The 23,852-nt window shown below is 38.0% G+C and overlaps 1 protein-coding gene across 1 annotated transcript; it reads left to right on the forward strand.

Moving 5' to 3' along the window:
• Positions 1-3,483: 3,483 nt before the first annotated feature.
• On the forward strand, positions 3,484-23,811 carry LOC145467925 (uncharacterized). The gene is made up of 14 exons (XM_081451560.1): positions 3,484-3,703; positions 4,329-4,481; positions 4,714-5,048; positions 6,215-6,491; positions 8,485-8,819; positions 9,299-9,581; positions 16,053-16,188; positions 17,101-17,224; positions 18,222-18,309; positions 19,306-19,329; positions 20,542-20,671; positions 21,432-21,534; positions 22,029-22,110; positions 23,197-23,811. Exons 1-13 carry the CDS (start codon positions 3,607-3,609, stop codon positions 22,050-22,052), a joined length of 2,109 nt encoding a protein of 702 aa, XP_081307686.1. The 5' UTR covers positions 3,484-3,606; the 3' UTR covers positions 22,053-22,110; positions 23,197-23,811.
• Positions 23,812-23,852: the final 41 nt, after the last annotated feature.

The raw sequence follows: 23,852 nt of genomic DNA on the forward strand, positions 1-23,852 counted from the left end.
AGCCACCTTCCTAAATCATCAGTTTTACGTTCAAATCTTTGTTATTGAAGTATTATACGCTGCGAAAAACATATATATTAGCAATGTTGCGTTAGAACTCACGTCAGTAAAGCGATATTACACTACTGCGTAAGCTGTGTTACGCTTACAGAAATTTGCGTCAAACAAAGAATATATCTATTTGACACTGTACCGCGAGGTCACTAAGCTTGTATCATGTTTCTTTACGAAGGACAGAGATGAAGATTGTCTCCGCCGTTTTGGTGGGATGGGGAATCCTTCTAATGAGTTTAAGTTATGGTATGACAAATTATTTTAAATTATTTTAAATTATAAACTGTATTGTATTGGTTTTACTTTCAAGTCTGATTAAGCATATTTTATCCACTTTAACTTGTAGGTCAATTAAGTATTGGGTAGTTACACATGACCCCTAAAGTATGCAATGCTTTGAATCTCATCGTGTTAAAATAAAGGATCTTACGTACTTATTTACCTCTTGTTTTTTTTTTTTTTAATTTGGTGCATATGTATATTAAAAAATATTTCGAAGATTTGATTGGAAGAAATTCGGATCGATCTAACTTGGGAAATATTTTCGTAAAATCTCAAGTTCTATGAAAGGAGAAAAACTAAGATTACCACAGAAAATCCAAACTGTTTTTTGTTTAATAATTAATTTGTAATTTGTGTTTTCCATTAAAACATCTTTCAATTAAAATTTTGTTTCTGGAGGAACATGTTTCAGATAATAAAAAGATATATGACTTATAAGAGTTTTGTGCACTTGTAATAAGCGGTATTGGGCCTAAAATGGTGTGGAAAATTGTTAAGAATGCATTACCATTGAGCCACCTTTGAGCCGCCATCAAACTATTTATCGTGGCATTCCTCCACATGGGTAGTACTTAGTAGGTTGCTTCCGTTAATAGATCAACTAATTTATCTTTTTATTTTTAAAGAGGAAACAACATTTTTCATTTTACAAAATATGCAAATTCAAATGTACAACCGTCGAACATTTACAACTGAAGATGACATAGGAATGTCGAAACATGCCTCATCAACCCGAGTTCAAATAAAGTTACTTACTTACTTACTTTTGTAAAATGAAAAATTTTGTTTCTTTTTCAAAAATTGCTGTTACTCTACTTTTTTACGATCTTTTTATTTATTTTTGAATCCTCTAACGATTTTAAGAATATTGTATATTCCTGTTTCACCTCCTATTCAGAGATAAATACGTTACAAAATTTTTAATACGAAAAGGTTTCTTTCACAAGGTGGAGCATCATCTATCAAACATAATCGACTAAAAGAAACAAGTCTGACAGAGGGTAAGTCTTGATGGTTTCTGTAGGCCAGGCTGGCCGGCTGATGTTTAACAATTATTGGACGACGTTGACCAAAATATCGTGATTTGTCAGTGGCGAGCAGATCAATTATTTGATCTGCGATACACTGATAAATCACGATATTTTGCAATAACCGAGTTCAATAATTGTTTTATCATTGGATCAACAATTTTTTTTTCATATTTAAATCAGCTAAAGGAAGCGATCTGCCATTCTTCACTCAAGAGCGTGGTTAGAATTACGCATAAGCAGAATATTATTTGCAGCAAAACAGATTTAGAAGATGAAAAGTACATCGAATGATAATTTTTTTCAATGCGCTCCCTTCGTGCTTGGAGTGCGGATTTTAATTTTGCACTGTCGCTGAACTGAAATGATTTGCTGATATTCTCTCTCAAGACACGTTCTTCTTTTACATACCAGTTTACTATTATGTGTAAGAGATTTTCATCTACGGTGTCTTGTCAGCTAATGTCAGGAAAAACAGAGTAAAATCTTGACTTCTTTTCATTTCAGAAACCAAAACCTCCGTTTTTCTGATCACTTTTCTCTCATAAAATGCTATATTAGATAGAAAAGAAACGTGATTTAGTTTGTGTCTGACAGGAGACCTTTTAGACCTTTTCTGTCTAGAGAAATAAGAAACGACCTAACATTATTAGAGTCCAGCGGCTGTCAAACATGTGTTGTATGTAACAGTTAGTTACATACACTTTTATATACACAGTTTTCTATTAGTACTAGTTTTATAATATTCTTAGCATTCATTTGTTTTATATTTTTAAAAAATTTACATTGTTGCATATTGAAGTATTTTATTAGTATTTTTAGTAACTATATAGCAGATGATGTAAGTTTTAGTGATTTTTAGTTTTAGTTTTAGTGATTTTTGTATGTTGAAGGATTCTATTAGCATTTGTATTAACTATCTAGTAGCTGGTGTAAGTTTTTAGTTATTTCTAGTAATTTCTACAGCGTGTCCCCAAGTAACGCCTATCGTGTTTGATGAATTTGACACACAAATAAATTACTCACTTTCTATCCGATTTTCGTAAATTACATTTATTTCAGATTTCAAATCCGATATCTTCTGGCAAAAACAATTAAATCAGCTTTCTTCAAAAAAGAAAGGAATCGACTCTGTATCGGTATTCCCAAAATATTAGAACAGAATTATAAATTTTATTTTTCAGAGGGGAGAAGAGAGAGAAGAGCATGTCCTGGTATACCCGAACAACCAAGGTATCTCTTAATGGAAAAATTGGTTCAAAGAGCGACAGGGAGAACTAACGTTTGTAATCTCTTCACTTATGGTTGTTGGTGTGGTCCTCAGGGACATGGAAAATACGTGGACAACTTTGATTAGTAAGTATGGACTTCCTCCATACCATAACAATAACAATAACAATAACATTTATTACTTATATTGCACCTTTTCTATAAAAATAGTCAGAAGTGTATTACAATTAGATAAATTCTTAACACTTACAAATTGAGAATTAAAACTACCAACGCTTCTTGAAATTTAAGACCTAAAATCCTATAATATACTCGAGAATTGACCTAAAATCCTATAATATATTCGAGAATTGGACTTATAATAAAGTCTTAACAAAAGGCGTTAGAGAACAAATGAGACTCAAAAAGCAACGACGCTATAAGAGTAAATTATATCTCCTTCATAGAGCTTGATATTTTACAGGGTATAGCAGGTTAGATTGGTCTGAAACTCGTTCGATCAGATCTTCCATTTTTAAAATCAGAACATAAAAGTCTGGTCTGATTAACATTTGAAACACGAAATAAAATAGGGGTTCTACAGTTAATTTCTTTTTCTTTTTTTTTTTTTTTTTTTGGCAAATTGGTATATTTTGTCTTTGTTTAAAAACTGACGCCAAGCAAACCAAATTATTACAACTACTCTGCCAGATTTAAGGCAATTTCACAGAAAAAAATGCCATTCACTGTTATTTTTGCTTTTAGTAGTGCTGACCACTAAAAGCATAAGTAAGCATGTTAGAAATTGTATGAAAACCCTGACGTTTTCCTTTAAGCGCGCGCAAATTACTTATTGGTGTCTGTTTAACTTCACGGTTTGATTTCAAATTAATCATTCCTGTACCATATATTTCCATATTTCCTTTTAGCTTGGTTCCCCCTATAGTTTCTTTTCCCCTTTTGTTCCTTTTTCTCGTTCATTATTTATTTGGTTATTTTCATCAGCTGCTGCAAAGTTCACGATTTATGTGAGATGGACCTTGATAAAGATCCGGACAAGTGTAATGTTTTTGGGCGAATTGTGTATAAAGCGAAACAATTCCTCTACAACAAAGATACCAACAAGTGTTGTAAGTAACATATCAAACACGAAGGACCGTATTTGACCACATTTCCAAACCCCGAGAAGTTAGTTGAAAATACGACGCGTAGCGGAGTACTTTTTTAGAGCTTCGAGGTGTTTGGAAATGTTGTCAAACACTGTCTTAAGTGTTTGATATACCATCTTAATGGAAACTAGACTTAAGGAGAAAACGGAGAAATAAAATCGTAAAATCTATGCTAATTAAGATCGGATATCCAGACACTGTCCCGACCATGATTTCCTGCCTCTAAACTTGATGAATTGTTGTTGTGTTCGAGAGGTTTGGTCAGGGTAAAATGTTTTTTTAATTCTGAGAAAAAGTATTAACTCAAAGTGATAAAGAAGAACACAAGTGAAAATACCTTCGACAAAATGAGACTAAAACTTGTTTAAAAATTGTTATTAAACGGGGCATGATTACGTACGCTTCGCACTTCACTGCTTGAGTTGAGATAAATTTACCTCGAACAATAAAAACAGTAAACCTCACCGAAAAGTTTCAAAACTGAAATCAAAATTTTCGCTAATTCTGGATTAGCTTAATCGGGCTTTGAACAACCCTGCCTCACTGGTAATCATGCTTAGTAAGATTTACCTAATTGTCAATGCAGCTCCAGTGAGTGACTATTCTGCAAGCCTTATGAAAGAGAAGAAGTGCAGGCATGCTGTATGTCTTTGCGACATGGAGATGGTTCGGTGTATGGGAAACTATAAAAGGGAGATTGATATGGACAACATCTTACATCAGCAATGCAATATCACAGGTAACATTTTAGTTCCAGGACTAAATGATTTGCATCGTAATTCATTCGAAACTTTGAATAAATTTTTTCTCTATTTCTTAGTAGACTTTTGGTATACAATAAAGACCGAATGAGTGCGGGAAAGTTCTGTCAACAAAAATACACCTTCTGACTTATAAGGAACAAATTAGGCCACATTTATGCCATGTTTAAACCTATTCAATTGATCTGCTAATAATGCGGTCTATTACAGACAGTCCTGTTTGCAACACCAAGGCGGATGTGATTGTTCTCATTCAAGACAGTCAAGGTATTTCCTCAGCGACAGTTAAAAACATTAAAACCTTGGTGAAAAGAATGCTGACTCAACTAAGCAGTGAATCAACTAACTTCAAATTTGCTCTGGCAAAGTACGCTACTTCGCGGCGAATTAGTTGTTTTGGAAGCGCAGATAAAGCAATCAGTTACATAGACAAGGAATACCAATACGGAGGAAGCGGTCGTAACCGGTTAAAACTTGCCCTGAGTAAAATGGTCTTGAAACAGTTTGAAAAGCGTCCTGGCGACAGAAAAACGGACACGGCAAAGGTGAGATTTACTTTTAGCATTTTTACGAGTTGATCTAAACTGTGTGACCACCAAATTCAAATCTCAATTTTCTCTGACTTTCATGATAATGATAATCATGATAATCATGATAATAATGATAATAATAATAACAATAACGAATATTTAAACAGGATGACCCATGAGTGTATTCAACACTGTTATCAGAGAGGTCCTGTAAAAGAAACTATAGTGAAAATAAGGTAAAAAAAGGTAAAAAAAAAAAAAAAAGGCGTGCAAAATTAGTAAAAATGTTCACTAAAGCTTATGCTAAATGGAAATCTTGAAGTTATAGGTCTAAATTCGATTGGTCATTATCATCAGTCCTCATAGCGCCATCGGACGCATAAGGCCTTAAAATTTGATTGGTAGTTTATTAAAAATCTTGTCTCCTTGATAGTGAAAGATCTTCTTTCCAAATTCAAAGCGAACTTTAGGTAGTTTCACCGATAAACCATTGTTCCCTGTGTTCTTAGAGTGAAGTGATCTTTCAAAGTAGGTCTTAAAGGGGGTGCAAACATTATTTTGAAGACAGTCGAAGACAAACTGACTGCTTTTGCGCTTAATTAAGTTCTCTGCTGATGGTAGTTTTAGATAGCTGTTACCAATTATTTTCAAACTTCGTTGTTCAATGTTCTTTATCAGACTTTTTCGCGTGTCTGACCAACCAAGACCAAGTAATATGCAGTGTGTAAAAATAGGCAAGATCATTGTTTTGTAGATTGTTGCAGCACATTCTTGGTCCGTCGACGAACGGATTAGCCTTGAGAGGTTAGCTCTGCCTGGTGCTTTCTAGTGAGTTCAATCAAAGTGTGATGTAAGGTTCAAATTTGGGTCTAGGTCAACGCCCAAGTACTTGTAAACAAACGACATTGTTGATACATGCCCCATTAACAGAGATATTAAGCTCGTTTCCCTCATTTCGCAGTTCCAAAGAGCATAGCCTCAGTCTTCCCTTTTTTAAAATTGGTGTAAGGAAGATAAAAGATTCGAGAATAATTTTATAAAACTCGAACCTTAGTTATATTATTACAAAATAGGAACATATTGCGAGATAGCGGGTCTCAAATTCGAAAGTCTGTTATTCAAGTTGTCAATTCTGTTTTTCATTCTTCGTATTCACAAACTCTTTTCCAATTTTGATCAAGATTCTAGTCTTATTCTCAGACGGGAACACGGTGGATGAGAATGGGGACATTATGGACACCTTCATGCTTGAGAAAACAGCCAAAATGTTGAGAGTCGATAACAACATCAAAATAGCTGGTGTTCTTATTCCCAACACCGAGAAAGCACCACGAATACAAGAGTTAAAAGGCATCGTCACTGAACCAGATGACGCTATAGCAGCCGATTTTTCTGCTTACCTTGAGAAGATCGCAGATCTCCTAGCAACCCAAATAAGGGAATTCGCTTGTTCTTATGGTAAGAAGCTCAGCTTTGTTCTGTTGGAACTTTATCTTTTTATCTCTTTGTATAGGACTGGGAAGTAAATTACAATGGCCTTCTTAAGTAGGTTTCTCCCAGTACGGGGGGAGGGGAGGGCGGCGGGGAGGGGAAGAGAAGTAGCAATTCAGGAACACTCCTTGGAATTTTTAAATGGGATTACCAGCAAATTTTCTAAGTTTCGAACCAATTTGAGGGCGAAATTTGTCGTTATCCAAATCCTTGCAGTTTCTAAAGTTAAAAAAGTCGCGCCAAATAATACTTTGCAAATGTATCTTTTGTTTCAAAACCAATGAAACATCATCATCATTGAATTCATTTAATGATGTCACTTTGTCAATCATGGATAGGAAGTTGGATAGAGTGAGTTCTTATCAGTATCTGGACGTCATCATAAATGAGAATCTGACTTGGTCAGACCATGTGGAACACCTCTGTACCAAAGTGTCGCAAAGATTGGGTTTATTACGAAGAATTAAGTGTTTTCTTCCGAGGAACATCAGGGAACTTTTTGTTAAGACGACCATAATACCGTTATTAGACTGTGCGGATGTTACATGGGGAGACAAAAACAATGTAATCCTGATGAATAAAATCCAAGTACTGCAAAACACAGCTGCGAGGATTGTTCTTGACGAGCCAATGCATTCATCTGCTACAGAGGCACTTGTACAGCTCGGCTGGGAGAACATGAAGAGAAGAAGAAGTTTTCATCGCATGATTTTAATTTTTAAAGCCTTAAATGGTTTAATTGACTGGGATTTTAATTTTTGTAGTTTTAAAGATATTCATGGGTATAACACGAGAAGTAAAGACAAAATTTGTAAGCCTCCATCCCGTCGCTCCTGGGGACAAAAGCGTTTTATTTACAATGCCGTTAATGAATGGAACACTTTACCCGATGAAGTTAGGAACAGTATTAGTATTTTTAATTTTAAAAGTCAAATTAGGGGTATTTCTTAATTTTTAATTATCATTTTTTTAAACTGTTTTCTATATTTCTATTAGTACAATGGTTAAATGTTATTATTATTTTTAATCTACTATTTCTTTAGCTTTTGCAATTTTATTTTTGCAGGGCCCCACTGAAAACCACATGTATGTGAAGTGGGCTCCCTGTTGAAAGATCTTTATTATTATTATTATTATCATCATCATCATCATCATCATCTTTATTTAAAAACACGGTAAATATATCAGGCATTAACAATTTAATATAAAAGCTACCACTTGTTACGAAAGACTATGTAGACAGATTAATCTTCTATAATTAATTAATCCTCTATAATAAATGAGTACAATGCAATCTTGTACTTTTAATGCAGACACCAATCCTGTTTTTGTGAGGTTCAAAATCTTATAATTTGAAAACATCATCAAATTTCAAATAGGTAAAGTTATGTACCTTTGCAAAAATCGCCGTCCTGAAAGTTTCAATGAACCTGTTTTTACTACTATTTGCTCCTACTAGGGAGCAAATGTAAAGAAATTCTCACTCCTTTTTCAAGGCCCCGAATTATTTAATTCTCTCAGCAATGAAATTCAAAATGCCTCTGGTATTGCTGTGTTTAACTATAAACTTAAGTTATCTTGCTTGGTATAAGTATAATTTACTTCTCTTAGTGTGCTTATTCCTTTTTTAAGTCTTTAAGGTAGTCCTTTACATAAGCCTTATTGGTTTCTCTGGGCTTCCTTGTCTTGTACATTGGTATGTTGTAAATATATTTATAAATGGCAAAATCAAAACAAGAACAAGAACAAATATTAGGCTTAATTTGTTACAGCTGAAAGAGGTGCATTGCGACAAGATGGCTATGCATCATATCTTATTCAGCGCCCATTGAAATAAAATACCAGTGACCACACCTTCATTTATTAACACATGGTTGAACAGTAGATTAAAGAACAGCTCGTGATTGTCCACAAGTTCTGCAATAAAAAACAAAACAGAGATAATGTTGTCTACTTGCAGGCGTTTACTTTTGCATGGACAAGACGGATGTGATTTTTTTGATTCAAGACAGTCAAGGTATTTCCTCAAAGACAGTTGGAAACATTAAAACCGTATTGAAAAAACTAATGCTTAAACTACGCAGTGTGTCAACTTACTTCAAGTTTGCTATGGCAAAGTACGCTACGTCGCGGCGAATGAGTTGTTTTGGAAGCGCACATAACACAGTCAGTTACATGGACAGCGAATACCAACATGGAGGAAACGGCCTTAACCTGCTAGATCTTGCCTTGAGTAAAATGGTTTTGAAACAGTTTGAAAAGCGTCCTGACGACAGAAAAGACGATACGGCAAAGGTGAGTTTTACTTTTGGCTATTTTCTCTTCTGGTCAGACTTTGTGATGAACAAATTCAAGTTATCTGCATTATCTCTGACTTTTATCAAAGTTCATATCAAAAAGAGAGAAAATTTGGGGAAAATACTATAACAACCGAGGGCCAGTTTCTCGATGGTCCCGAAAAGATTTTCCACCCGAAAACCTGTAGCAAAATTTCCAACCTTATGACTACAGAGCTGTTTTATGTACATATTCTTAATACCAACAGAGGTTTCCTTCATACAAGTTTCAGGCGAATACAACTCTCTTTCTTTAAATACCGATTAACTAAAAATGGCTTTGCGGGCCCGAAAGGTTTCCAGGCCTTTCGAGAAACGGGCCCCTGGCCTCAGTTGTATAATTGCAAAACCAGAAACTCACTGCAAGATGGCAGGTCTTAAATTCCAAAGACTTTTGTTCAAAATGTCATTGTTAATAAATCGTCCTCAATGTTCAAGATCCTAGTCATATTCTCAGACGGGAACGCACAGAATGAGAATGGTAACATTATGGACACCTCCACACTCGAGCAAACAGCAAAGTCGTTGAAAGAAGACAACAGCATCAATATTATTGGTGTCCTTATTCACAACACTGAGAAAGCATCACGAATACAAGAGTTGAAAGGCATCGTCTCTAAGCCAGATGACGTAATAGATACAAATGCGGTGAGGGTCACCAGTTATAACAACATTGCGGATCTCCTGGCATTTCGCGTGAAACGATTGGTTGGCTGCTTTGGTAAGAATGTTATTTAATTCATTCTCTATTTTCACAATTCCCCATAATTCACTCTGTTTGCCCCAAAAGTTTTGCATAAATGCTCTTGGTTATATGCAGACCTCAAAAGAGCATTTAAAAATAATAGTTTATAACAAATCTGGGGGGCAAACAGAGTGAATTATGGGCAGTTGGAAAAACGAGAATAAGAACTTTATCTTTCTATACCCCGTATATAAGGGTGCATTCTTTTGGGATCTTCTTGATCAGGGAACAATTGTCTAAGATCACTCGGATCTTGGTGGATCAAAGGAACCGATGAATCCACTCTGATAAACGATTTATAGTCTTTAAATGCCCCATGATACAAGTGATCTTGGATCATTGATCCTGACCAGGATTACCTCAAAGGAATGCATCCTTATTAGGAAGAACAATGCAATGGCCTTCATGAGTAATTCTATCCCATCATCTTCAGTGTAGGGATCCCATGAGATTGCATCATCCAATCCCAGAATTCAATGCACGTCGTTTCCCGCTTAGAGAGAAAACGTGTACGAATTTAACTCTTCAAAACATTAGCAAAAATTTCCAATTTTTGCTCAACGGACACTTAGAAAGCACAAAATCTGACCTCGGCTATCATAGGGTTCACAGAAAACCACGGTTTTCTCCTGTTTTCCTTCGTTCGACGACAAACACACGGTGTTTTGTACGGCTCCACGCCGAGGGTTCAAAATGGCAGATGAGAACGAAGACAACGTTTTTCGTTCGGAAGATTTGGAGGATTTAACCTCTGTTGAATCGCTTGACCGGAGCTGCAGAGGGAAAAAACTGTACCCAAACCACAGGTTTCAAAAGGGAGCAGTTCCAAACGAAAGGCCACGTTGCCGAACGTTTCTGCTACAAGAAAACCACGTGCTCATTCGCACACTCAACATGAGGCGGTCATGGAAGGCCTTAAAACACTCCAAGAACACCAAACAGCATCTCTAGCCTCGTCAGGGACAGCGATTACCGATATGGTATCGACTGTGAAAGAATTTATGCACTCCTCTGGGAGCGGTACATCCCGGAAGAGGAAAAGAGATGAGCTCAGCGAATCAGATGCTGATGAGCACGAGATTGATGACGAGATCCAGTCAGTCCACGTGGACGAGGCGTACGAACGAAAAGCTTGTCAGTGAGGACAAGACGCTAGACAAACCAGCAGAAGATGAGGACAATGTTCTCGCTGCACTGTCAAAGATTTATGACTCGGAAGGAGCTGTGAGTGATCCAGTTAGTTCACAGTTAGCAAATCTTGTTGACAAAATGGTCAAAACGATGTTGTCCGGGGACAACGCTAAAGAAAAGCTGGGAAAATACAACAGACCTCAGAATTGTGAAAACTTAGTAAGTACAAGAGTCAACCCTGAAATTTGGGCTAAAATGAGATCCAGCTCAAAATCAAGAGATTTAATGCAAAAGATCGAAACTAGCATGCTCAAGAGCATGCATCCGATCATTAGTTTGACAGACAAACTCTTGGCCTTTGAAAAGTAAACCTCAAAATATCAGCAAGGAAGATGTATCATGTTTCCTCCGGTTTACTTTGGATTCATTGACTCTTATTTCACATTCTGTTTATGAAGCCAACCTTATCAGACGAGAGCTGATCAGACCAGATCTTAATGAACACTATAAACAACTTTGCAGCTCTCAAACTCCAATATCAAAATTTTTATTTGGAGATGACCTGCCCAAGGCAATCAAGGAAATAAGCGAAACCAACAAAGTCAGCCAGCGAGTATCATATTCAAAGTGTGGCACATTTTCCCAACATGGATCCAATAATTTTAAGAGACAAGGATCATATCCGAATCGTCAAAATCATTTTTTGTTCCAAGGCCAAGGACAACGGAGGAAACCACCTTCAAAATTCAAACCACACAAAGGAGCCCGTGTGGAACACACAAAGTAACTCCTGATCAATTGGGAAGCCAGGTGAGCATCCCACTCTATACATTCAATCCATGCACGGCAGGTAGATTGAAAAATTTTCTTTCCAAATGGAAAACCATCACCTCAGATCAAAGGATCCTCAATGCTATTAGAAGGGTCACAATTGACTTTAATGAGCAACCCACTCAGTTTTTTATACCCAGCCAGTACAATTTCAATCCATTGGAGGTAGAGATCATTGATCAACAAATTGAATGTTTTCTTGAAAGGGGGATCATTGAGAAGACCACACACTCAACTGGAGAGTACATTTCTAATGATTTCGTACGCCCAAAGAAAGATGGCTCTCATCGCCTTATTCTGAATCTCAAACAACTGAATCAATTAGTAGAATATCACCAGTTCAAAATGGAGAATCTTAAGAATGCTATCACTCTAATGACCCCAAATTGCTTTATGCCTACCATTGACTTAAAAGATGCTTATTATTCAGTGCCAGTCAATGCAAATCACCGGAAATATCTGAGATTCATTTGGAAAAACCAACTTTTCCAATATACCTGCCTTCCAAATGGTTTAAGTAGTGCACCTAGGATATTTACTAAAATACTTAAACCTGTTTATGCTACGCTACGATCCCACGGATTTGAAAATGTGGGTTACATTGATGACTCATACCTTCAAGGAGGCGCCTTTGCAGATTGTGACACTAATGTTGCTGCCACCACCAACCTTTTTGGAGATCTTGGGATCATTTTGAACCAAGAGAAATCTGTTTTTGAACCAAGACAGATAATCACTTCCCTGAGTTTTGTTTTGAATTCAATTGCCATGACTGTCTCCTTGACACCAGGCAAGGCTACAAAATTAGTCACAAAAGCTAAAAAAATACTTGGAAAACAATCACCCTCAATTAGGGAAGTGTCTGAACTGATTGGCTTAATGGTCTCCAGTTTTCCAGGTGTCATGCATGGTCCACTATTTTATAGACAGTTAGAGCTTGACAAAACAATGGCCTTAAAAGCCAACAATGGTAATTTTGATGCTGTCGTGACTCTTTCAGACACATCAAAGTCTGATCTAAACTGGTGGATAACATGCGCACATACCACTTTCAATCGGGTATCCCACGGCGGCCCCAGTGTCACTATTTACTCTAATGCATCCTTGACTGGCTGAGGTGGGGTCATGAATGATGTGTCTACTGGAGGTCTTTTTTCAGAGGAAGAACAGACAAACCACATTAATTATCTTGAGATTTTGGCTTGTTTTTTCACACTTAAAACTTTCTGTCTTAGTCTAAGAAATTGTCATATCAAGGCAATGATTGACAATACAACCGCAATTTCTTACATTAATAACATGGGCAGAAGAACTATTTCATGCAATCAGCTAACAAGAGATTTGTGGCTGTGGTATATTGAAAGAAACTTGTGGATTACCGCAGCACACATCCCGGGAAAACTTAATGTCATAGCTGATAGCAAATCAAGACATTGAATGGAAACTTGACCCACTTGTTTTTAACAAGATTTCTTCATTTCTTCTTTCTGGGGTAAACCCTCAATAGACCTTTTTGCATCAAGACTCAATTTTCAGTTTAGACCTTTTGTCTCATGGAAACCAGACCCAGAGGCCTTTGCAATTGATGCTTTTTCAATTACCTGGAAGGAGCAAAATTTTTATGCGTTTCCTCCTTTTGCTGTAATCAACAGGGTACTACAGAAAGCAGAGCAGGATCAATCACACGGTATAATCATTGTCCCACTTTGGACCACTCAGATCTGGTTTCCTCGTCTGCTGCGGATGTTAGTAGATCATCCAGTTCTTCTACCATGTTCCCCTTATTTACTGACACTTCCAACAAATCGTCATCTGAGACACCCACTCCACAACAAGCTAAAACTAATGGCATGCAGGTTGTCCGGGATTCTTTGCGAACAAGAGGAGTTTCAGAGAAAGCTTCAGCAGTTATCCTCAACTCCTGGAGAGGAACCACTCAAAAACAATACCAGGTCTACCTTAAAAGTGGTACAGTTTTTGCAGAAAAAGGGTTTTTGATCCCTGCTCAGTTTCTTCCGTAAAGGCTCTGGATTCCTTGGCTGAATTGTTTGAACAGGGCTTAGGTTACAGTGCGCTCAACACTGCCAGATCTGCATTATCGCAAGTATTACCTCCTCAAGCTGGAGTTCCTTTTGGGGAACTACCCCTTACCAAACAGTTCATGAAAGGGGTTTTCAAGGGAAGCCCTCTTTTCCACGATACACAGTTACCTGGGATCCAGTTTTGCTGCTCAGTTTTATCAGAAGCCAATCTCCAAACGGAAAACTGGACCTTAAAATGTTAACTTTTAAAACTGTGACTTTGTTAACCCTCTTATCAGCCCAGAGGATACAAACTGTTCACTTACTCGATATTCGTAATATGTCTATTACTGATTCCATTGTTAAAGTTTCTATAGGAGACAAGTTGAAACAAAGCAGACCAGGTCATCATCTTTATGAACTTGAATTTCCAGCTTATTCTCCTGATCAACGGCTTTGTCCAGTTTCAGATGTAAAGCAGTATTTAACTCGGACAAAACCTCTTCGGGGCGAGATAACAAACCTATTTATCAGTTTTGTGAGACCCTATAGGTCAGTTAGTAAAAGTACAATTTCACGTTGGGTTAAAAATGTTCCCCTGGCAACCATTCTTCGTACAGCAGGCTGGTCCAGTGAATGTACCTTTGTGCAGTATTATCAGAAAGAGGTGCAAAAATAGGGCACTTATGCTACTACTATTTTAAATAGTTCATTGTGAAAACTGTAGTTTCTATGTCAATGATGATCATACAGTCTTTACTGTTTGATAGTTCTCTTGGTCATTAAACTTGTTGAGTTCGAATATTTGGGTTCACAAATGTTGTCTCTCAACATCTCATGGGATCCCTACACTGAGGATGATGGGATAGAATTGGAAAATTAAACGAGACTTACCTGTAAGTTGAAGTTTAGTATGGATTCTATCCCATCATCACGAAGTGTAAAGGGGTCACATGCCCACCCTGTATATTTTCTGTCTGGACCCACCTAGGATTTTATGACCAATTATGTGTCGCATTTGTTCACTCTCTCAAATTTTGAATTCTGGGATTGGATGGTGCAATCTCATGTGATCCCTTTACACTTCGTGATGATGGGATGGAATCCATATCAAACTTCAACTTACAGGTAAGTCTCGTTTAATTTTCCAATTAATCTCTCTTCTTGATGGGTCGGGAGGGTAGGGGGAGCCCATGGGGGCAAAATACGAATAGTAATTGATTTTTGGCGAATGGGGAAGTGCCGCCCAGTTTTCCAAATCTTGACCAAGTTTCAGGGCAAAATGTTATTCAGTCCCTGACAATGTCTGAAAAAGTATCTTATTATAGGAAATTAACGCTCGTGTTAATTACACCCAAAAACACAGAATTTTTTGAGAACAGGAACAAATGTATTTTACTAATGTGAAAGATTGATGTGCAGTGTAAAGTGCGCGAATAAAATTTACTGTTTGGCTGTGTCAAGAATGTCTGGAGTGTGTCACAGATTTGGGGGAAAATAATGACAGTAGGTGCGCGCGCTGTGATTGGTCAATTTAGCGGGCCGTATTCTGCTGTACAGCCCGCTAAAATTTAAAGCTGTTTTTGTTGCCAAAATGTTTCGTGATTTTTCGCCAAGTGTTCTTAACTTTTTAAGCAAGTAAAAGTTTAAAACGTTCTTTAATTTCTGAAATGTGGTATTAAAACCTGCTGACGACTTAAGAGTCACTGACCAACGATTTCAAATTGGCTCGTTTCGCTTTCGAGGTGCGTCAGAAATTTGAAGCTGTTCCGCGTGAATAGAAATCGTTCCGGAACCCGTCAGACACACGGTAGAGATATAATAAATATCTTACCAACCTCTTTTTTTTCGGTCCGTATTGTAAGTTACGGATCCTCGTTTTTCCCCTTCGATTTATGGCCCGCGCGCTTCTCGCTTAGGCCTTAAATCGATGGGATAAAATTCGGTCCGTAACTTACAGTACGGCCCTCGAACTCGCTTAGTAAGAGGTATCTATACCATTATGGCTGAGCCATTGAAAACCCTTGAAATGCATTATCCAATGATCCAGTTTGTAATCAACAAATTAGAAAATGATCATTGGATAATGCAATTTAAGAGCTTTCAATGGCTTAGCCATCATGGTATGTGAGCCATCATACCATGCTCTACAGTTAATAGCGTCTTTTTTATAATCATCTTAGGTTTTTATATTTTTGGGGCGTTTTTAGTGAAAAAAATTATTTCACCGTAGTCGCGCTCTTTGGATATGAGATGATTTGAAGTTCCTCGTTGGCTATCCAATGTAATGCGTACTCGTGAATAATTGATAAATATTTAATACAAAATTCAGAATAATAACAGGGCCTGGCAGGCGAGTACCTTCCAGTTTAACTATGCCAACGTAAAAGAGATGTATGTGTACTCTAGCTAGTTTCTATGCGCCTACTAACAAATTTCATAGCAACATTTTTTTTTCCAATAGTTAAGTACACGGTGAAGGTTTACACCCCGGACTCGCATGTGAGAAGTGACTACGAACTGACTGTAAGGATCAAAGGACAAGGGAAACAGAAAACTGCGGATCATGTCTTGCACGAGACAACACAAGTCAGGGAAAAGTATGATATATTATCCTTTGTGTTCCTCCGTGCTCAGGGTGCGGGGGGACATGTCACAGTGACGGGAGTGTTTGACGTACCTTTTCGTAGTCATCTTTTCTAGCTTTGTGTCGTTTAGTCGTTTTCCCTTTTAACAATAGAGACTAGAGATATAATTATTCTAGCACCTTTTAGGGTGTAATGTTTGGAACAAAATATGTTTTCAAGTTGCCACTGGAAACGGAGCCAGTTGCCCAGGACAATAACACAAGTTGAACGTTAAAACCTGGTCACCAAACTTTCGTCGCGTCTTTCTCAACAGATAATCGTAGTCAGGACGAAAATAAATTCGACCCGCGTCCACAAAACGCGATTCCGTTTCCTTCTAAGATCCAGTTAAAAAGAAGTCTTAGAAACGATGTCAAAATTGTTAAATCCCAGTAGTTCGGTATAACAGATTTTATGTCAAAGTACAGCGATTGAACAGTTTTTACATCGTTTCTAAGATTTTTTATAAGTGCGTCTAGATCTGTTCTTTTCGAATGTCAGGTTCCGTTGAGATACTGGTGACTCTGATATCTGATGCAGCCGTTTTGCTAGGGTGGGTTTCTGGCAACAACTTCCCTCTCAGGAGAGAACTAATGGTTCCAAGCAGTAGAAGGCAAAGCCGTGAGGGCATTCCGAGAGCCTCAGGCGGGGATGTGCGGTGCGTTTGTTGAAACTTTTACCCTAATTCAGACCAAAACATGAATTTCAAACTTGACCTTAAAATGAATACCCTATTTAAACTCTATATTGGACCCGTTCAACCCGGAATGCCTTCAATGGAGACTACTTAGATATGGAAGTTCTCTGAACTTTCTAGCAGACAAAGAAATTTGAACTGTAAATTTTAGCATATCGATGACTTCGTCAATCGTTTTATTATTTTAGTAGCCTAAACGTGATTGTATCAGAGTTCTATGATCTTGATGTGGGCACTGTGAAGAGGATTGAGATAAAACCAAGAAGAGTCCAAGATACCTTTCTCGGAAGTGGTACCTGGACCCTTAACGAGGTACAGCGATGTAATTTACAAGTGAATACATGAAGGATCATATATTTGAACTGCGGAGAAATATATATGAAGACATGTTTGATCATCGCAGTTATATACAAAACTTAAGCAACTGTGAAATTATTTAAAGCCTAAAAAAAAGTCAGGCTTGAACGGGATTTGAACCCATGATCTCTGCGACACCGGTGCTGTGCTCTAGCAACTGAGCTATCAAGCCAACTGGGAGCTGATCGTAATTATTGTGAGTTCGTAATATACCCTTATATGATGAAGAATACAAGTGAATATATGAAAGATCATCAGTATATTTGAACTGCGGAAAAAATTATGAAGACATGATTGATCATCGCAGTTATGCACACAACTTAAGCTAATTGTAAATTAAAGCCTGAAAAAAATTAAGGTTTGAACAAACAAAACATAAATTACCTACAATACAATACTTCCTCACTTAGCTATCTACCTCTATCTATCTACCTGCCTAGTTGCTTAATTACTCGTTTGCTTACTTAAGTTTGCCACCATAGGTGGATGACTGGTTTGTATCGACAAACAAACGGAAAATATGCGCATTTTTAGACCTGGTATCTGCAGTAAAAGTAATACAAACATCTAGCTCTAAACTAGCCATTAATGTTGTGCTACTTGTGGAGGCGCGGTGGTCTCATGAGTAATGCGCTCGACTCCGGATCGGCTTCGAGCCATGGTTCGGGGACATTGTGTTGTGTTCTTGGGCAAGACACTTTACTCTCACAGTGCCTCTCTCCACCCAGGTGTACCCATGTGTACTGGCGAGTTTAATGCTGGGGGTAATCCTGCGATGGACTAGCATCCCATCCAGATGGAAGTAGAAATATTCCTAGTCGCTTCATGCTACAGAAACCGGGATAAGCTCTGGCCATCTGGGCCATCTGGCTCGTATGCAGACTTAACCTTTACCCTACTCAAATGCCAAGAACATGTCACCTAAAGAATATTTGGTTTGTTTTTGTATCAGGTGAAGGTTACAAAGGGAGACGAAACGCGAACTGCATTGTTCAAGGAAACCATTCCAGCATGGCCGTCAAGCATCCGCTGGTATTCCAGTAAGTCCTAATGCCAAAACTTCACAACAACTGGAAAATAATATTTAATTTAGAAATCTAATGCATATGCGTACTCTGAAAACTGGACTTTATTCAAGCTAAAACTTTCCAACGCACCCATAGACCAGTAAACGGCCAACAAAACCAGAAAAAAAAAATAACGAAAGAAAAAAATTAAAGTTAATAAAGATGATGAATTTTAAGCTCGGTAATGAATTGATAGTGTTGATCCTAGCAGTATGCAGGACACCTGTCATATATGAACTCAGTCAAATGACTTTGCTCTCCATGAGTTCTCGTAGCTCAGTGGATAGAGCGCCCGCCCGGTGTTCGGGAGGTCATGGGTTCGATTCCTGTCGGGGACTCAGAATTTTTCTTTGTCCCACGCTCGTGTCATGTTGATTAATTCACCTTCACAAAAAAAATTAAAGAACACCTTAAAAAAACAAAAATAAGAACGAAAAAGACTAAGCTGCCGTATGTTTTTTCCTCTTTGGAAAGTCTTTTTTCTGTCCATGCCCAAATGTAATATTAAGATACTACGTCAAAATAGAAGAAACCGTTCTTCAAGTCATATTTGAACTTTTCTAACAGTACGCTTTTAACTTTGCAATAATACTTTTTGCACATCTTTGATATATGCCTTACGATTCCCAATGCCCTACGATAATTTTCTGAAATCTGTTATTAGTATACGGTAATCATATGAAAGCGAGTGAAATTAAGGATTAAAAAATTCTCTCAAAATTGTACGATTGCTCATTTATTGCTTATTCATTGTACGGTCCGCCCCCGAAAGTTGCCGCTCACGCGTCCAGCCGTCTCTTCTCGCGGAGCAACGTAGACCAGACTCGAGAGAGCGGCGGAAATCGAGCCTTCATCAGAGAAGGCTGACGTCAGTGTGGGAGAATAATTCTCCTACTCATGCTCTCTTGACCAACACAAACAGCTATATGAAGTCAATTTAATAAACTTATCACGTATTTTGCTTTGCAGCTAGAGCCTGGCTTAATCCATACGGTAAGTAGAATGGGAATTACGAAAAAAAGTATAAATAAATTTGTAGTATGATGAAAGAAACCGTTCTGATGAGGGTATTTAGAGCTACTTAGAAACCGCTGCGTTCAGAACCACTGTGTTTTGGCCTGGGACCTGAAATTCTCAGTCGAAAGCTTTCAATCGTCAACGGCTTAAAAATTTATTTATTATATTAACTGCGGTGATTTACAAGGATTTCCAGCCCTGAGAAAAGTCGCAATTGAACTCATGTAAACTTACGATAATTTAACTGTAATGATATCAATGACGTAATGTTTGATATCACGTCATGCTTGACCCTGTCACTGTACTTAAATTTGTTAGTGTTGATCGAAACATCTTCAGATCTTCCTCGAATGTCTTCTGCAACCTCGGTAATCTTCGGAAATTTTCGGAAAATGTCTTCGGAAACGTGCGTGTGGCTCAGGAATCATTTGAAGAATACTTGAAAAATTTCGGAAACTAGTCGGAAATCTTCCAAAAATCGTCAAAAACGTCGTTATTTTTATCCTTATATAATAAACAAAAGGATACATGGTTGCTTGTAGATATGGAATTTCTATTCTCGTGTTTAACTTTTTATTATATAGACACGAGTGTACATGTTTTACTGGAAAATACACCACACGTAAAATTCATACGAAACCACATCCGGGACTCGAGTGGCGTGTTTTCCATATCCTCACTAGTGAAGATATCGATGATTTCACTGATATCAAGTTTGTCTCTTAAAAATTGTTCTTAAATTCGTTGGTGTATCATCGAAACATCTTCTGGTCTTCCTTGAAAGTCTTCGGCAATCTTCGAAAATCTTTGGAAAATGTTCGGCAACATTCGTGTGACCTTCGGACAAGTTTTGGCGAATCTTCGGAACTCTTCGGAAAGTGGTCGGAAATCTTCGGAAAATCGTCAAAAACGCTGTCATCAGTATGTCTATATATAGAACAGAACATATAGAACATTACACGTTAGCTCGAACATATGAATTTTATGTTCTTGTGGCAAGAACAATACAAAAATCGTATCTTCTCGCCACCGTGTAATATCCTCTATATATCTCACGAGTGAGCGCAGCTCGAAGTTCCATATCTACACGCGCCCATGCATATACATACTATTCTAGAAGAGATAAATGTGAAGCCTGTCTCATTTCATTACATACTCCTTTCATATTAATGCTGTTTATTTCAACAGTTTCCTACTCGGTCAAAGTTTACGGATCGGACACAGAGGCTGAGAATATTCTCTCACTGGTTGTTGGGATTGGAGGAGAAGATGGCAAAGAAACTAAATTTAAACGCTTCACCAACAAAGCAACGGAAGGGTATGAACTGTTCATCATGTCTTCAGCCGAGCTGGCGGGGCCCCGGTCGGGGGGGGGAGACCTAGGGGGTTATCATCGCACCTGTTTGTGGATAAAACTCGTGGTTTGGTATAGCTTAACATGTTTAATAAAATGACCAATGTTTATCCTGGCAGCTGGAAACACAATACGTCTGGAATGATATCTCAGAGAGAACTGATACCTTTTATAGGTGAAGAAGGGGGGAGGCAGCGTGGCCGATTGGTTATGGCGCCGGAGTTGAAAAAAAATTGAAATCGGAGGTCGCAGGTTCAAGTTCCGCTCTGACCACTAAGCTAGAGTTGTCTCTCGGTAGACCCTTGTTCAACTCTTGGGCCACGCTTTGAAAACTACAAGTGGCTGCCTTTTTCCAGTTGGGATTTTTAACCATGTTATGTTTATTTGCATTATTTATTTCATCATTTGGTTTCTATGGCCCTGAAAAGTCCCATTGGGAGAGTGGTCAATTAAGATATTTATTTATTTCACTATGTAAAAAAAATTGCATCCGCGCCCACAAAGCGCGATTCCGGTTCCTCATTCTCGTCCCCAGAGCCTCCGTTTCTTTTGGTCACATGGTCGGCGATTTTAAAACGAGTAGTACCGGGGTCGAGAACTGGGCTTCCTTTCAAAATTGCCGACGATTACTCTCGTCAAATTTACCTCTCTCACGATTACACGGAGGGAAAATCTGTAAAAACCGGTTGCTATCGTTTTTTTTTCACTTGTTTACTCCCTTTAGCAACCAACTCGTCATCAGTGCCAGTTTCAGGGATATTAACGTGGGTACCATGGAGTGGATTCTGGTACAAGGATGGACAACAGTTGATTGGATTCTTAAAGAGGTACAGTCATATTTCCGGTAAAAGTATTTTTAGTGACGTCGTTTAAACAGTTCAGGCACTGGCACTTGAAGTAATGTTGCCCTACAAAGGTTAACACTAAGAGCGGTTTTCAATTGTGTGTTGTAAAACCAAAACCGATGACATCCCTCTAACCAATCAGGAAGGAGATAGCCAGTCCAATTAACCAATCAACACTCGAAGCAGATGCGTGTAGCCGACCCGAAGCGCGGGAAAATCTGTGCGAACCAGTTGTACAGGCCCGCAAATGATCCCGGGACTGCAAATCATCCCCAAATTGTACCGCAAATGATCCTCCGGACCAGAAATTGTCGCTGCGCCATTTTAAGCCAATTACTTAGCGTGGTAATTTAAAACCAAAGTAAGTGATCTGCTCGATGATCTACTAGCACTAAACTAACACTGCATTATTGCCGTTACCCCGTTTTATAAATTCCAAGTGTCGTCGAGTAATATTTGTTTTGCTTGTGTATCAGGCAAAGATTACAAAGGGAGAGTAAACGGCAACTGCAGTGTTCAATAAAAAGATTAGAGCATGGACTCTAGATAGTTATCGAGGTAGGTTAAGATCAGCTGACTTGAAACTATTCAAAATAGTATTTACTTTTTGTTCTTGTTGTCAGAAGTGTAGTAGCTCTCGTAAGCTTGTAATATTTTTTCCTTGCTAGCAGCTGTTATTGTTTTGAGGCTAGGGGCATTGTTTCTGTTGTTTTTTCTATTGTCCTCTCAAAGGGTATCAAGCCATTCGTATGAGACCTTGCGAGAGCTGCCACTTGACCCCTTGTTGTTGGCTCCTTAATGACTCAAGTTGTTATGGGAATACGCTTCACTTCTCGAATACAGCCAATTTGGGTTTTAATTTTCCTAGCTAACGGTATAAATTACCATGAAAGTATTGATAAAAAAATTATGACAGTACTTCGAAGACAATTGATATTCCGACTTCATTCAAGTCCTATTTTTTCTTTTGATTTCCACTGTGTATTGGTTTCGTGTTTTTCATCTATCTAGAGGAAATTTGGTGGCTAAAGATAAATTGTATAACATAAACTAAGTAAATAAAGCAGTCTCGGACTAATAATAGTTTCAAGGAAAGGTAGCTGTATAATGCTATAAGCTGATTAAATTTCGACCCAAGACAAACATACCTCTTACTAACCGAGTTCGAGGGCCGTACTATAAGTTACGGACCGCACTGTAAGTTATGGCCCAAGCGCGAAGCGCGCGGACCATAAATCGAGGGGGGAAAAAGGAGGATCCGTAACTTATAGTACGGACCGACAAGACGAGGTTAGTAACATAGTTATTATATCTCTACTGTATGTCTGATGGTTTCGGGAACAAATTATTTTTACGCGCGCGTAACGGCTTCAAATTTTTGACGCACGTCGGAAGCAAAACGAGTCAATATGAAATCATTGTTAAGTCGTAAGTACGTTTTAATACACAATTCAAAGTGAAAGAAAGCTTTAAACTTTTACTTGCTATAAAAGTTAAGAAGACTTGGCGATAAGTAACGAAACGTTTTAGCAACAAAAACAGCTTTAAAATTTAAAATCAATCACAGTGCGCGTACCGACTGAGAGATATAATAAAGTTATTGATTATCAGTTAAATAAAATGATTTTGCATTTTGTTTTGCAGCTAGACCAAAGGCGTCCAGCCCGCCGTCTGGGTCTTAACGGTCAGCGGAATGGGAATGGAGCACAAAAAGCATGCGCATAATCCGCAATGAAAGGAAATGAGTGAAAAAATAAATAAATAAAAGATTTATGATTGAAGTTTCTTTTTCGACTTATTCAAGTCCAGGTTTTAAGTTTCTCAGACGTCCAGACGGTTACAGTGAAATCGTTATATCTCAATGAGTTTGAAACTTGCTCGGTATAAGTAGGGACTTTAGATATCTTGAGCGCTTACCATCTGTGTAGAAAACCAGCAAACAAAATGAGAAGGGATGAGTGTGTACCATTTGACAACATTTGAAAACCTTCCATTGGAAAGGACATTATCGACCCCAGAGCTACTCTCTTTTGCGCATGCCTGATGGCTTCGTGTCTTACCTAGTTCAGGAAGCGAAGGTCTGGAGCGGGAATGGTGGAAAGGACTGTTTCCATTTCCCAGTTTCCCACCGAAACGACTGCGTATTTCCCGGCGGGCTGAAGTTGTCTGCCAATTTACTGCAAAATCTCCTGCTGCCAATTCCCCCCAATTTGTTTCCCTTTTTGATTTTATACGACTGCTGCAATCACTAGCTTTCTCACCCCGCACGCAACCGGAAAATATCATTTGCGCACATGCAG

The sequence above is a fragment of the Orbicella franksi genome, chromosome 14 (genome assembly GCF_964199315.1).
Source record: "Orbicella franksi chromosome 14, jaOrbFran1.1, whole genome shotgun sequence".
Classification (NCBI taxonomy): Eukaryota; Metazoa; Cnidaria; class Anthozoa; order Scleractinia; family Merulinidae; genus Orbicella; species Orbicella franksi.